The 14,357-nt window shown below is 39.1% G+C and overlaps 2 protein-coding genes across 2 annotated transcripts in view; one reads left to right on the top strand and one right to left on the bottom strand.

Moving 5' to 3' along the window:
• Positions 1–14,357, top strand: part of LOC117985277 (terpene synthase-like) — a 383,491-nt gene that overhangs the window by 24,749 nt on the left and 344,385 nt on the right. The gene's annotated exons all lie outside the window — the stretch shown is intronic.
• Positions 38–14,317, bottom strand: LOC117985473 (bleomycin hydrolase). The gene is made up of 12 exons (XM_034972202.2): positions 14,133–14,317; positions 13,309–13,466; positions 11,524–11,654; positions 10,463–10,577; positions 9,338–9,475; positions 8,481–8,601; positions 7,007–7,134; positions 5,540–5,667; positions 4,412–4,510; positions 2,961–3,081; positions 2,403–2,513; positions 38–1,469 (listed from the first exon to the last, which is right to left on the bottom strand). The coding sequence occupies exons 1-12, from the start codon at positions 14,215–14,217 to the stop codon at positions 1,347–1,349; spliced, it is 1,458 nt and encodes a 485-aa protein (XP_034828093.1). The 5' UTR covers positions 14,218–14,317; the 3' UTR covers positions 38–1,346.

Raw genomic sequence — 14,357 nt, 5'->3', positions numbered from 1 at the left:
CGTTGACCTCTAGCGTCAGTCTGATGTATTATTTGCAATATATCGTAAACTTTTACAAAATATGGGTTTTTTTTCGCATTGTTTTTTTTGGATCATACCAGTAATCATCAGTACTATCATCAGTCTCAATTTTTGTTAGCGTTCTGGTTACATCCTGTATACAATGTTAACTATACCCCATTTAGCCCCAAGTTTTGCACAACGTACTTTTTAGGGTTCCGTACCCGAAGGATACAAACGGGACCCTATTACTAAGCATCTGCTCTCCGTTCGTCCGTCTATCTGTCTGCCAGCGGGCTGTATCTTATAAACCGTAATAGGCAGAGAGTGTGTATATTTTCTAATGCCGCAATAACAAACAATAAAAACTTTAAAATGGCAGCCTTGCACTTAAAGAAAAAATTTAAAAGTACATAATCTTGTACGATGGTACGGAACCTTTCGTGTGCGAGTCCGACTCGCACTTGACTGGTTTTTGGGCTTCTAGCACCAAACTATAACTGCATTTAAGAGATAATAATATAATTGGTCATTTTTCCGCCTCATAATATTAAATTGGCTTAAACAAGAACAGCAATTGTGATTATTATCGCAATTTAATAAAAACCAGTTTACTGCTACATCACGATTAACCCATCACCGGTCTACTACTGAGCACAGGTGTCCTCTCAGAATGAGAGGGGTTTAGGCCACAGTCCGCCACGCGCTGGCCAAGTGCGTGTTGGCAGACTTCACACACCTTTCACGGCTATTTTTAGTAATTATAATTTTTTTTAATGCTGTCACTATTAGTAAGAGTATTATTAGCAAGAGTATAACGTGTTTGGCAAAAAGCTAATACTTTTTGCGTAAAAAAATTAAATTAAATTTAAAAAAAATGTTCCATCAGTTAAAAGTGTCCTTGTGCAACTGGGCCTAATATAATATTGTAATTGAGTATTTGACCCCAATTTTTTTATTATAAACTAGGATAAAAATAATGACGTAAACTGAAAAAACTAATTAAATCGATCAAATAACAAAAAAGTTATAAGCATTTAAATATTTCTGGTAAGACAGAGAAAGCGATATAATAATTCTGACGTCACACCCAACTAATGCCATAGTAGCTTCGTGCGGTTTCATACAAATTTTCGTTTTGCGAGAAAGGGATAGAAGACCCTCCCACTCCAAAATTAAAATGCCTGTAACTTTGTAAATCTTTGTTGGATTTTAATATTTTTTTCAGCGTACGTCATTATTTTTATCCTAGTTTATAATAAAGTAATAATATTTATCAAATTCAAAAGTAGGAAAATACCCAATTTGTATTTATAATGACCACATAGGTACCATATAGGCCGATGTTATTGCTTAGAACAAACTGGGCAGGCGAGCGTTCCCATGGGATCCCAGGCGGGCAGGACTTTGGCTTCCTGCTTGAACACGCTTAAAACTTCCTCGGGCACGTACTTCTTATCCACAACCACCTGGAAAAATTGTGTGGTTATTGCAAGAAAATAAGTACGAGCGCAGTGAGCTTCAGTTTTTTTTAGCCGAAGCAAACGTAAAATAGAAGGAATAACATTTCATAAGTAAAGTGCCTGTGCTTGAGCGAGAGCTATAGGGGCCACGCTAGTTGCATATCTGTACTGTAGGTATATAATATACTAACTGATGCCCGCGACTTTGTCCGCGTTTAATTATGTTTCTTGAAAATCCCGTGGGAACTTTTTCATTTTCTGGGATAATGACCTATGTCACTCTCCAGGTCTTGAACTATACCCATGCAAAAAATCACGTCAATCCGTTGCTCCGTGATTGAAGGACAAACCAACAAACAAAGACTTTCGCATTTATTATAATAAAGTTACCTATTGACTTATAATGACGAAATATTAAGACCACTTTCAATAGTGTTTTTTATTTTTCATTAATTTATAGACTAGCGCTTGGCTGCAACGCAATCAGACCTGGTGGCAAGTGATGATGCAGCCTAAGATGGAACGCGCTAGCTTACTAGATGCTGATTCACTCTTGTCTTGAAGGATTTAAGCTCATAATACAGTGTGTATATTGGTACACACCAACATACACACACTGTATTAATATTACTAGAGGTAGATGCAGCTGACGATTCAAAAATACTCGTAAAAGTTTAATTCAATAAAAAAAATATTATTTTATTTTTATATACTAGCTTATGCTCGCGACTTCGTCCGCGTGGACTACATAAATTTCAAACCCTTATTTCACCCCCTTAGGGGTTGAATTTTCAAAAATCCTTTCTTAGCGGATGCCTATCATAATACCTATCTGGATGCCAAATTTCAGCCCGATCCATCCAGTAGAATGAGCTGTGCATTGATAGATCAGTCAGTCAGTCAGTCAGACACCTTTTCCTTTTATATATTTACATTTACCTCGAACACGAACTCCCGGAACCAAGGCTCAGTGAGCAGCAGGTAACCCTTGTCGTAATCCTTGTCGCTGTACGAGTTCTCCACGCGGAACTTCACGGGGTAGCCACTCGCCTAATCAAAAATATAATACGTATTTATGTTGCTAGTGCGCAAAATATAAAATAACAGTGCGACAAGGCTCTTTTGGCGCGTGGCGAAAATCGGAACTAACGTTGTCGTCAAGTAGCCCCTTTGTTCTTGTTTGAATATTCTAAGCCTTTGTTCTCCAACAGCGCCCCCCTGTCAATGTCATTCAAGTGCAAGTCGCATTGTATAATACTCTAGTGCATACATTTTGAGAACTCACACGCCATTTTTAGGATTCCGTACCTTAAAAGGAAAAACGGAACCCTTTTAGGATCACTTTGTTGTCTGTCTGTCAAGAAACCTACAGGGTACTTCCCGTTGACCTAGAATCATGAAATTTGGCAGGTAGGTAGATCTTATAGCTGACATTTGGGGAAAAATCTGAAGGCAGACAAAAAAATATAGTGTATAATTTAAAATTAATATACTAACATCCGTTCCCACGGCGGTGAACACCATAGCGTGCGTCATACACGAGTCCCCGTAACGCAGTCGGTCCGCCTTCTCCATGCCCACTTGCACCTCCGTGTTGAACACCAGGCGGAAGTCGTGCCTGCCGACATTGGAAACAGTTTACAACCCGGCCGAAAGTAATATACATCAGCCTTTAGAATGACATTTCGTCTTTGTAGAGCGTTGTCTCTGTCACTCATACCTATATGACGTTCTGTCGGTCTCAACGACGATAGTGCTCTACAAATCTGCTATTTCCTTCTAAAGATTCGGACTCGCGCTTGGCCGCACACTCCACAGGGACCTTAAGATAGAGTTCGTAAACAAAATCATCCAAAAGTACGCAGAAGCTCACCAACATCGACTTCGCCATCATGTTAATTTGGAGGCTGTGAAGCTTCTAGATAACATGGACATCAAAAGGAGGCTCAAAAGAACCAAGCCGTTCGAATTAGAGCCCTCGCCCACGGCGACTTTTTGTAGCGATATAGTAGCGATGCTGTCGCGCGTCCGCATCGATACAGTCGCGAAGCGGTCGCTAGCTGTGTGCCCTCGCCCACGGTCTCAGATTCAGTCGCGATGCAAACGCGATATTGTCGCGCTTCTGTGTCGATGCAAACGAGAAAAAATGTTGCACTGATGCTCGGTTCTCTATTCACGCGCCACCCTCCCTCCGTTCTTCCCCCGATGTCGTCCGACAAAGTCGCGCGTTTGCATCGATACAGTCGCGATGCAGTAGCGCGTTGCAAATGCGACTAACACGCGTTAGTAGTGATGCTGGCGTGCGTTTGGTAAACGCGCGACAGCATCGCTACAAAAAGTCGCCGTGGGCGAGGGCTCTTAGGGTTAAAAAGTACATAAGTGCAGCGTTTCTGTAATAGTGCTTGTGCTACTTTATTTTTCTAGGTCACAAGAACATAGTGAACTGTAAGTACGTGTTAGAATAAACTAAGGACAGTTATTGACATATACAGACTGTAAATTAGATTTAAAAATTAATCATAAGTAGAAGTTTAAGCTAGAATAATATTACTTATTAGCCCATAGGCTAGATGGTAGTAGCAATAAAGCTACCATTTTATAGTGGTGCTTTATGGTGGAGAAAAAAAAAAAACTTGGCCGGTTGGTTTTCAAAGACATATCAAAAATTACAGAACCTCTACGAGCCATCTCAGTCAAGCGATACACCTGTAGTTATTTATAACTAGCTGATGCCCGCGACTTCGTCCGCGTGGAATAAGGTTTTTAAAAATCCCGTGGGAACTCTTTGATTTTCCGCAAAAAGTAGCATGTCACTCTCCAGGTCTTTATCTATACCCATGCAAAAATCACGTCAATCCGTCGCACCGTTGCGACGTGATTGAAGGACAAACCAACAAACAAACACACTTTTGCATTTATATTAAGGGTACTGATATCAATTTCCTTACGCATCCAAGTCTTCGAGTCCATTTTTCCGCTCGAATCTCTTCGAGACTTCGCTACCAAACCACACCGCTTCCCCACCCTGTATACTGTCCTTGACTACTCTGAAACAAAATACAAGTAAGAAAAATCTAAATATATAAAAGGAAAAGGTGACTGACTGACTGATCTATCAACGCACAGCTCAAACTACTGGACGGATCGGGCTGAAATTTGGCATTCAGACAGCTATTATAACGTAGGCGTCCGCTAAGAAAAGATTCTTCAAAATGCAACCCCTAAAGGGGTAAAATAAGGGTTTGAAGTTTGTATGAAAGTCTGTCAGTTTTGAAGTGTCTATAAAAAAGTTTTGTAGTTAATATTTTTGCAATTAGCAGTATGACATATTTTATTAAGCTCATGTTCAAATCTCATAGTTAAAGATCAAACCTAAGGGTGTAAAATAGGGGTTTAAAATTTGTGTAGTCCACGCGGACGAAGTCGCGGGCATAAGCTATAAAGCTAGTCTTAATATATAAAAGGAAAAGGTGACTGACTGACTGACTGATCTATCAACGCACAGCTCAAACTACTGGACGGATCGGGCTGAAATTTGGCATGCAGACAGCTATTACGACGTAGGCATCCGCTAAGCAAGGATTTTTGAAAATTCAACCCTCAAGGGGGTGAAATAGGGGTTTGAAATTTATGTAGTCCACGCGAACGACGTCGCGAGCATAAGCTAGTCTTAAATATATGACAGGAAAAGGTGACTGACTGATCTATCAACGCACAGCTCAAACTACTGGACGGATCGAGCTGAAATTTGGCATGCAGATAACGTAGACATCCGCTAAGAAAGGATTTTTGAAAATCCAAACCCTAAGGGGGTGAAATAGGGGTTTGAAATTGATGATTTTACATTACAATGGGGCTAATTCCTTTGTACACAATCTCTAAACTAAACTAAAATGGCACGTCTAAATCTATTGCTATCCCTTTCATAATGTTGCTTGCGGAAAAGGATAGCACTAGATTTAGACCTGGTAATTTAGTTTAGTTTTGAGAGATTGTGTACAAGAGAATCGGCCCCAATATGTCGTTAAACCACGAAATAAGTTTAAAATCATTAGTTTAAATGACTTGTTCCTTACTCGATAAGCGTTTCGATGGGCTGGTTGTTGTAGGCCGTCTGCCGCCCGCCCACCATGTTGCCGAGACACTCCAGCGTGTACAGGTTTCCAAAGGGGTTCGACTGGCGCGGGTCGCTCACGAGGCACACCTGACAAAAACAAAGCTAAATCATACTAATATTATCTTTTATTAGGGTTCCGTACCTCAAAAGGCAAAACGGAACCCTTATAGGATCACTTTGTTGTCTGTCTGTCTGTCAAGAAATCTACAGGGTACTTCCCGTTGACCTAGAATCATGAAATTTGGCAGGTAGGTAGATCTTATAGCTGACATTTGGGGAAAAATTGAACTGAAAACCGTGAATTTAGGGTTACATCACACAAAAAACATTAAATTGTGGCCATGAACTAATAATTAGTATTTTCAACTTTCGAAGTAAGATAACTATACCAAGTGGGGTATCATATGAAAGGTCTTCACCTGTACATTCTAAAACAGATTTTTATTTATTTTTATGCATCATAGTTTTTGAATTATCGTGCAAAATGTCGAAAAAATACGACTGTAGTACGGAACCCTCATTGCGTGAGTCTGACTCGCACTTGGCCGTTTTTTTTTTAATTTATAGACTAGCGTTTGGCTGCAATCAGACCTGGGTGGCAAGTGATGATGCTGCCCAAGATAGAGCGCGCTTGCCTAGAAGATGCCTATTCACTCTTGTCTTAAAGGCACCCATATTATAATTGGAGGGGATAACTGATGCTGGAAGGGTGTTCCAAATATTAGCGGTTCGAATTAGAAATGAGGAGGCAAATCGCTTCGTACGTATCCGTGGAATTTCGACTACGTACGGGTGCAGACGTTGGAGATGCCTAAATATGTAAAAGGAAAAAGTAACTGACTGACTGACTGATCTATCAACGCGCAGCTCAAACTAATGGACGTATCGGGCTGAAATTTGGCATGCAGAAGCTATTATGACGTAGGCATCCGCTAAGAAAGGGTTTTTGAAAATTCAACCCCCAGGGGGTGCAATACTCTAGTCTACATCTCCTCCACCTGTTTCAGCGGATTATAGTTCATTGTATATGCTAAAATTCTACCAAAGTTGAGTAAAAATTATGTGTTACCTTATGTTAGCGTTTAAACTATCGTGAGTGATTTCCATTATATATAACTAGATGATGCCCGCGACTTCGTCCGCGTGGATTTACGTCTTTAAAAATCCTGTGGGAACTCTTAAATTTTCCGGGATAAAAAGTAGTCTATGTCCTTCCCCAGGATGCAAGCTATCTCTGTACCAAATTTCGTCAAAATCGGTTGAACGGTTGAGCCGTGAAAAGCTAGCAGACAGACAGACACACTTTCGCATTTATAATATTAGTACCATTTCATCCCGGAAAATTGATGAGTTCCCACGGGATTTTTAAAAACCTAAATCCACGCGTACGAAGTCGCGGGCATCAGCTAGTTATATATAATGTTACCTTATCATCAACGTTAAACAATGGACGGACGTGTTGGTTGTAGAAGTCTAGAGGCGTGAGGGATCCAAACGTGTTGTAAACCTTGTCCTTGTTGTAGAATTCGAAGGTGAACTTTTCTGGTGGTATACCTGCACCAATGACACTAGATTAATAATTGATTATGCCATCATCGCCCACACAAATAAATAAATGTGATTTTTAGAATTTTTTTCTTCCCAACAAGTCACAGTATAGTCGAATTTTTAATTAAACAACATTTTTTGATATTTCCAGTGCTACCAGATTTTTATTAAAAAACTAGCTGCCCCGGCGAACTTCGTACCGCCTAACATTCGATTCTTTTTAGACATGTGTCCGCTATAGCTTAACTTAACTGAAAACCGCTGCCGTGCCTATAGCGTACCATAGCGTTATTGTCGTAGCTAGCAACGGTTTTCAGTTATCATCTATGACGAACCACCTGACAACGCAACACTGCCAACTGGCAACCGACAATGCATTGTTTGGTTTTTGGGTAACTAGAAACGCAATAATTATGCCTTCTCTTTCTTTCTTTCACTGAAAGCTGAGAAGGAGCGGTTATTGGCTACCGGCTTAGTAACTAAGAACTTGGTAAACCAAAGCCGACCTTATCTCTATTACGCTAAGGCTTAACTGTACAAGTACTTGTCCATTACACTTTGATCTGTCAATCTAAATACAGTTAGCCTTAGACTAATAGAGATAAGGTCCTCTTTGGTTTATCAATCTTCATGAAATGTTTTTGGTTAACTGGACTGTGGCAAACTATTCGTGCAGGCGTCCACTATAGTTTGACCTATGTCAATGATCAAATTAAACTTTACTGCTATGAACTTAAGGTTGTGATTACTTCACGATATTCATGAAAGTAAAATTGGTTTTATTTTAGTGAATATGCGCGGGCTAGCTATACAGACGGTATTGATACGGCAGCTAGCTTAGTTACTACTACGGAAACCGCTGCGCGTTGCGCATATTAAATTAGTTGAAACACAACTCTGATACCGATATTCGGCAACGGTTAACAATATCAGTATTGAAACTAAGTAACTGTTGATTAACCGTTGCCGTAAATAGCCAATAACGCCCATCTTTAATTCTTTTCAGGATTTTGTTTAAATTTTTCTCTCCGTAAGAACCATCCTCGTACTTCAAGGAATATTATAAAAAAATAATTAGCGAAATCGGTTCAGCTGTTCTTGAGATTTGCGATCAGCAATAAATTTAGCGATTCATTTTTATATAGAGATAAATATGATCTATCATCGCACAGCTCAAACTACAGGACGGATCGGGCTGAAATTTGGCATGATGATAGCTATTATGACGTAGGCATCCGCTAATTTTTTTTTTTGAAATGCAACCCCTAAGGGGGGTGAAATAGGGGTTTGAAATTTGTGTAGTCCACGCGGAAAAAGTCGGGAGCATAAGCTAGTATAGTTATATAACGTACCCAGGCACGTGCCAACGATATTGTAGATGACAGCTATCTGCTGGTCTATGGTGCACTGTATTTCTTCATCTGACGCGTTGTAACACACTTTGTCGCGCAAATCTTTGGCATATTCCCGCAACTGAAATGAAAAAAAAAACATTAATAATTAAAACAAGATATATTTTAAAATTTAATTTTTCAGCGCAAGACTTGCATAATTTCGCAATAGGGAATATGCATAGTTTATTAATAACTTCAATTCAAGGTCAACGAACGTTGCATAAGTAGGCCACTCGGAGTCAACGCCGCGTGGAAGTGGCTGGATGAGGAAGGCTGAGGACCGGCGCGTGATTACGTAAAACGTTGCAGTAGCGACAGCAACGCGACAGCAGTAGCAATCCGACAATTCATTTCCTGTCTCTCTTCTTCGACTTCTTATGTTGCTTTGTGGCTATTGCTGTCTCTCTCTAGCCGGACGTTTGACAGCAATAATCGCGAGATTTACGCCTGTCGCAAGCCTGTCGCGAGATACGTAATCACCTCGTGGGTGTGGTGGCGCTCTTTAGGGAAGGCCTATGTCCAACAGTGGACATCCACAGGCTGATGATGATGGTGATTAATATGTTTGTCGGCAGAGCTCTAGGATCGTCTTGTTTCCTTCTATTGGTCGTTTATCTACAGGGTTATCATATTGGCTAAATAGGAATGCGGGATTCGAATCTACGCAAATCTTTTCTCTTACCATATACAAACCATATTGTTATTTTACGTCTCCTTGGTAACCCAGATTGTGTCATAATGCGCAGACTCCATCAACGTCGTTAGACAACGTTTGCGTTCCGATTACTTCCGAGTGAACTCGACATGTTTATTACCTTAGTTTTTATGAGCGCGTTCATGTGTAAACTCCGCCTCGAGCTGAAGGTCTCCGGGAAACACTTCTTGGGCATGAGGCCGTACTTGTTAACTAAATTCACTACCATGTCCCACTGGCCGCCGTCGTTTATTGGATCCTGTTGCAAAAAGGAATATAAACGATTCTATATTAATCTAAATATATAAAAGGAAAAGGTGACTGACTGACTGACTGAATGACTGACTGACTGACTGATCTATCAACGCACAGCTCAAACTACTGGACGGATCGGGCTGAAATTTGGCATGCAGATAGCTATTATGACGTAGGCATCCGCTAAAAAAGGATTTTTGAAAATTCAACCCCTAAGGGGGTGAAACAGGGGTTTGAAATTTGTGTAGTCCACGCGGACGAAGTCGCGAGCATTAGCTAGTTACCATATAAATAGAAAGATTCTTTTATTAGAATTATTATTTCAGCCATTTCGTCACACATATGTCCAGATATGCAACTAGCGTGGCCCCCTCAGTCCCTCTCGCTCAAGCAGAGGTACTTACTTGTGAAATGTTATTCCGTTTATTTTACGTTCGCTTCGGCTATTGTAGCCTAGTATACTGCAACCCACCAACCCATCTTTTATCGTTTTGTATTTTATGTCTTTTTTCTTGTACCTTTATTTGTATTTAAATTTATTATTAATCATCTAGTTAGTGTAAGTGGCACTGCCGTTCTAATTAGATAAAAAAATAAAAAAATAAAAAAATTTGCACAATAACTTCAAAAATTAAAAACAACAAAACGAATCAATTATTTATTTACAATACTTGAGTCAACATAACCTAACTTCACGTTGTTTGCCAAAATCTCACGTACAAATACATTGTGTCACATTCTAATAAGATCTTAAATGCATTTAGCTATCTCGCTCTAACAGTAAGTGTCACAATAGGGCTACTTCTAATAGTCCTCGTTCTGAGGCTCACTGTTTAAATTTGTAGCGTGCACTAAAATTTAGAATCTTCAAATGTAAAACTCATGTTCCGTCCCAGTTCAGCAATATTAAAAGGAAAAAGATGCAGATACTCTAAATTTAGTTTAAAGAAAGATAATAGAATCGGCGCCAATATCTGCTCCCATACAATACCTTAAGTAAAAAGTTGACTAGACGCCCATCTAATTCCTCGCCTTGCCTGGTCGTGGTGACAATATTGTTCAGCCAATAGTGAGACCGCTCAATCTTGTCCCAAAAGAATAGATAACTGAAAAAATAGGGTTTATTTATTTACTAAATGATGCCCGCGCGGATTTAGGTTTTTTGAAACCCAGTGGGAACTGTTTAATTTTCCCGGATAAAAAATAGCCTATGTCCTTCCCTGGGATGTAAGCTAACTATATACCAAATTTCATCAAATCGGTTTAACTGAAAAGTGAAAAGCTGGCAGACAGACACACTTTCACATTTATAATATTAGTATGGATTTTTATTCAGATACAAGTTACCCCTAGACTGCAATCTCACCTGGTGGTAAGTGATGATGCAGTCTAAGATGTAAGCAGGCTAACCTGGAAGGGGTGTGGCAGTTTCTATTAAACCCATACCCCTTTGCTTTCTACACCGCATCATAACACTAAACCAATCACAAATGAAAGTTTGTTTTTGGATTGGAAAGTTTGTTTTAGGATTGGAAAGTTTGTTTTTGAATTGAATTTTTTGTGTTTTTTGTTTGTTTTTTGTTGAAAACATGTTTGTGATTGGTTGGTTACTAAAAATTGTTACTAAGAACTTAGATACCTTAGAGACTAAAATGCTCGCGACTTTGTTCACGTGGATTTAGGTTCTTAAAAACCGCGTGGGAACTCGTTGATTTTCCGGGATAAAAAGTATTCTATTTCACTCTCCAGAACGCCTAACATGCGCACCACGAGAATATTTTGTCTACGCATTTACTCGTCTTATTTGTATGAAAAAACACGAGATAATGCGTAGACAACATTTTCTCGCGGTGCGCATGTTAGACCAACAGGTCTTTCACTATACCCATGCAAAAAATCACGTCAATCCGTTGCGATGTGATTGAAGGACAAATCAACAAACAAACACACTTTCGCATTTATAATAAGGGTACTGGTTACATACCAGAGAGAGCCCTATACTTTCCGTGGATAAAGTATAGAGATATAACGTATATTTAGTGGACTACTAACCTTTGCGAAAATTCAAATTCATCTATACAATACTTCTTCATAAACGGCAGCCTCATGACATTGAGCGCGGCAAACAGCCAGCAGCGCCCCGTGTTCTCTTGGTTCGTCACCGGCTTACCCTCAGACTCTATCTGAAAATTTCATTCACATACAGAGAAGCTCCCGCAGGAGACACCCTACTACGTAGACAGACGACATGAAACGAGTCGCAGGGAGCCGCTGGATTCAGGCGGCGCAAGACCGTGGTGTATGGAAGTCCCTACACGAGACCTATGTTCAGCAGTGGACGTCTATCGATTGATAATGATGATAATGATGATGAAGATGACTGGCAAGCACAGTGATCTATCTTTCTTTCTTCTCTCTGGGCTGGTTTCCGCACTTAAACATTTCCGTCTCTTGTGCGTGCATTGCCCCTTCCCGCCGAAGTCTTCGCTCCAGAAGCCGAGTAGACCGCCCAGGTTGCTGAGGGCTTCATGGAGTGAGGTTGGGGATCTCAAATGGCGTTGTCTTCGCTCCAGAAGCTGAGTAGACCGCCCAGGTTGCTAAGGGCTTCATGGAGTGAGGTTGGGGATCTCAAATGGCGCTCGCGTTTATCTGCCAAGCCCGTGCACTCTAAGACCCACTACGCACGGTCAACTAGTCGCCCGGCAACTCGGTCCAGGCGACGGCAACCGTTAGAATCTGTAATTTATATGGAAGTCGCCGTGTCAATACGCAAACAATCGCGGCAACTTCGTGCGCATACACACGGCGACTTCAATATAAATTACAGATTCTAACAGTTACATGAATGTGTGAACAAAAATGTGTTCATGAACAAATAATTAGTCTTTTCAATTTACAAAGTAAGATAACTGTACCAAGTGGGGTATTATATGAAAGGGACCTGTACAATTACATTCCAAGTGGGGTATTATTTGAAACGGACCTGTACATTCTACAACAGATTTTTATTTATTTTTGATTAGTAGTTTTTGATTTATCGTGCAAAATGTCAAAAAATGCCCGAGTACGGAACCCTCGGCGCGCGAGTCTGACTCGTACTTGGCCGGTTTTTTTAAGTTATAATAACATTTTACTATCAGCGCAACACAGAGAAGTGATTATTTGCAATAAACACTTACAATATTTTATCAATGATAAGAAACATTACAGGAGTAGGTAATGATAAGAAATTCTCCAACCTTTCGAGAGCATGTTAACAGCTGTTGGCCCCAGTTATTATCAGAAACATCTGATAATAATTATTAATTATTATTTATTCAATCCAATAATCTAACTCTTAGGCCGAGATCTAAAAACCATACTTTGACTTTAACCAGACTTAAGACACAGTAAAAACAAGACAGATTAATATCTGTCTTGTTGTCTCTCACATAAATCTGTCTCGTTTTAGTTCTGAGTAAAGTATGAGCACAGTCTAAGTTACTTAGTTGAGTTGCATGTGGCAATCTACCACATTATCATATTATCAAGATTATATTAAAAAAAATTATTATCAAAGTTGGCTCATTGGTCTTTAAGGAACGGCATTCCGAACCAGTGGTAAATTAAACTTGTTAACGATTCAAAAGCACTTGTAATATATAGACATAAGTCTACTTGAATAAAATATATTCTATTCTATTCTATTCTAAGATAATAGCAAACACACACAATATTATGTATCTACATACATTTATATATATAAAACCTTATTTTTTTTAATTTGGTTAAAAACCTATGATAACTGGAACTTAACACTCAGTAATTATAAATACAATGTGGAGAGAGAAGTGTTACCTTAATATTGTAAACATGCAATGATCCATCCGTCCTTCTTTTGTTGATGGCAACTTCAAACGGATCAAAACGGGCGCAGGCATTCTGTGCCAACTCATTCTTGGGGTTTGAGTAGAATTCATTCCTGAATTTATCTAATGTACCAAGACTTAGAGGATCTGAAAGAAATTATATTTTTATGATTTTAAGCTTATTTTGTGGTTAAACAACGTATTTTAATGAAGATAACAGGTAATTTGATGTTTTTATTTGTTGATATTTCAACCCCATTGCATGGGTCGTGGTCACAATGGGAATATCGACAAATAAAAACATCAAATTAATGGTGGTATGTACCCGTTATCTACATTAAAATAAATTATATTTTTTCATAATGACTATAGAATACTGATATCAGCAACTTCGTCCATGAGGGTTTAGGTTTTTGAGAGTTCCTGTGGGAACTCTTTGATGTCCCTGGGTAAAAAAGAAGCCTATGTGTTAATACAGGGTATAAGCTAACTTCATCCCAAACTGGAAAATCTGCAAGCTATATAGATGAAGCCATAATTCATGCGTGAAGAATTTGTTTATTGATATGCAATCAATGGATCAACATGATTTTTTGTATTGATATAGTTAAAGACTGTCTAGTTTCAAGTTATCTTGCACATTGCATGCTGATAATTTTTTTATTTATAGGTAATTTACTTTTATTAAAAAGGTGTTATAACAGACGTTAAAATTATAAAAGACGACTCATAATTAATAAAACAAAATTATTGCTTGCTGTACAACGAAATTAGATAAAAGTTTTATAATAAAATCAAATTATAGGTACTTACTTGAACACATAGTTACGGATGAAATATTGATTTTAAAATGTGCACTGGTGCTCAAAATTGCTCTAAAATTAGGTTTGACGATCATTTATCGAATGCAAACTTTTTTTGCCGGCAATTTATTTCTGTACAAGTGTAAAAATTGGCAAAAATTGATGAATCAGCTCAGTCAGCTGTGCACAGTACAATTTTGCCACAGACTGTACTTCTTATTCAACTGCGGCCCTA

The sequence above is a fragment of the Maniola hyperantus genome, chromosome 9 (genome assembly GCF_902806685.2).
Source record: "Maniola hyperantus chromosome 9, iAphHyp1.2, whole genome shotgun sequence".
In the NCBI taxonomy this organism is placed as follows: Eukaryota; Metazoa; Arthropoda; class Insecta; order Lepidoptera; family Nymphalidae; genus Maniola; species Maniola hyperantus.
Note: the sequence above shows the minus strand (reverse complement) of the source record. Positions and strands in the feature narration are given on the sequence as shown.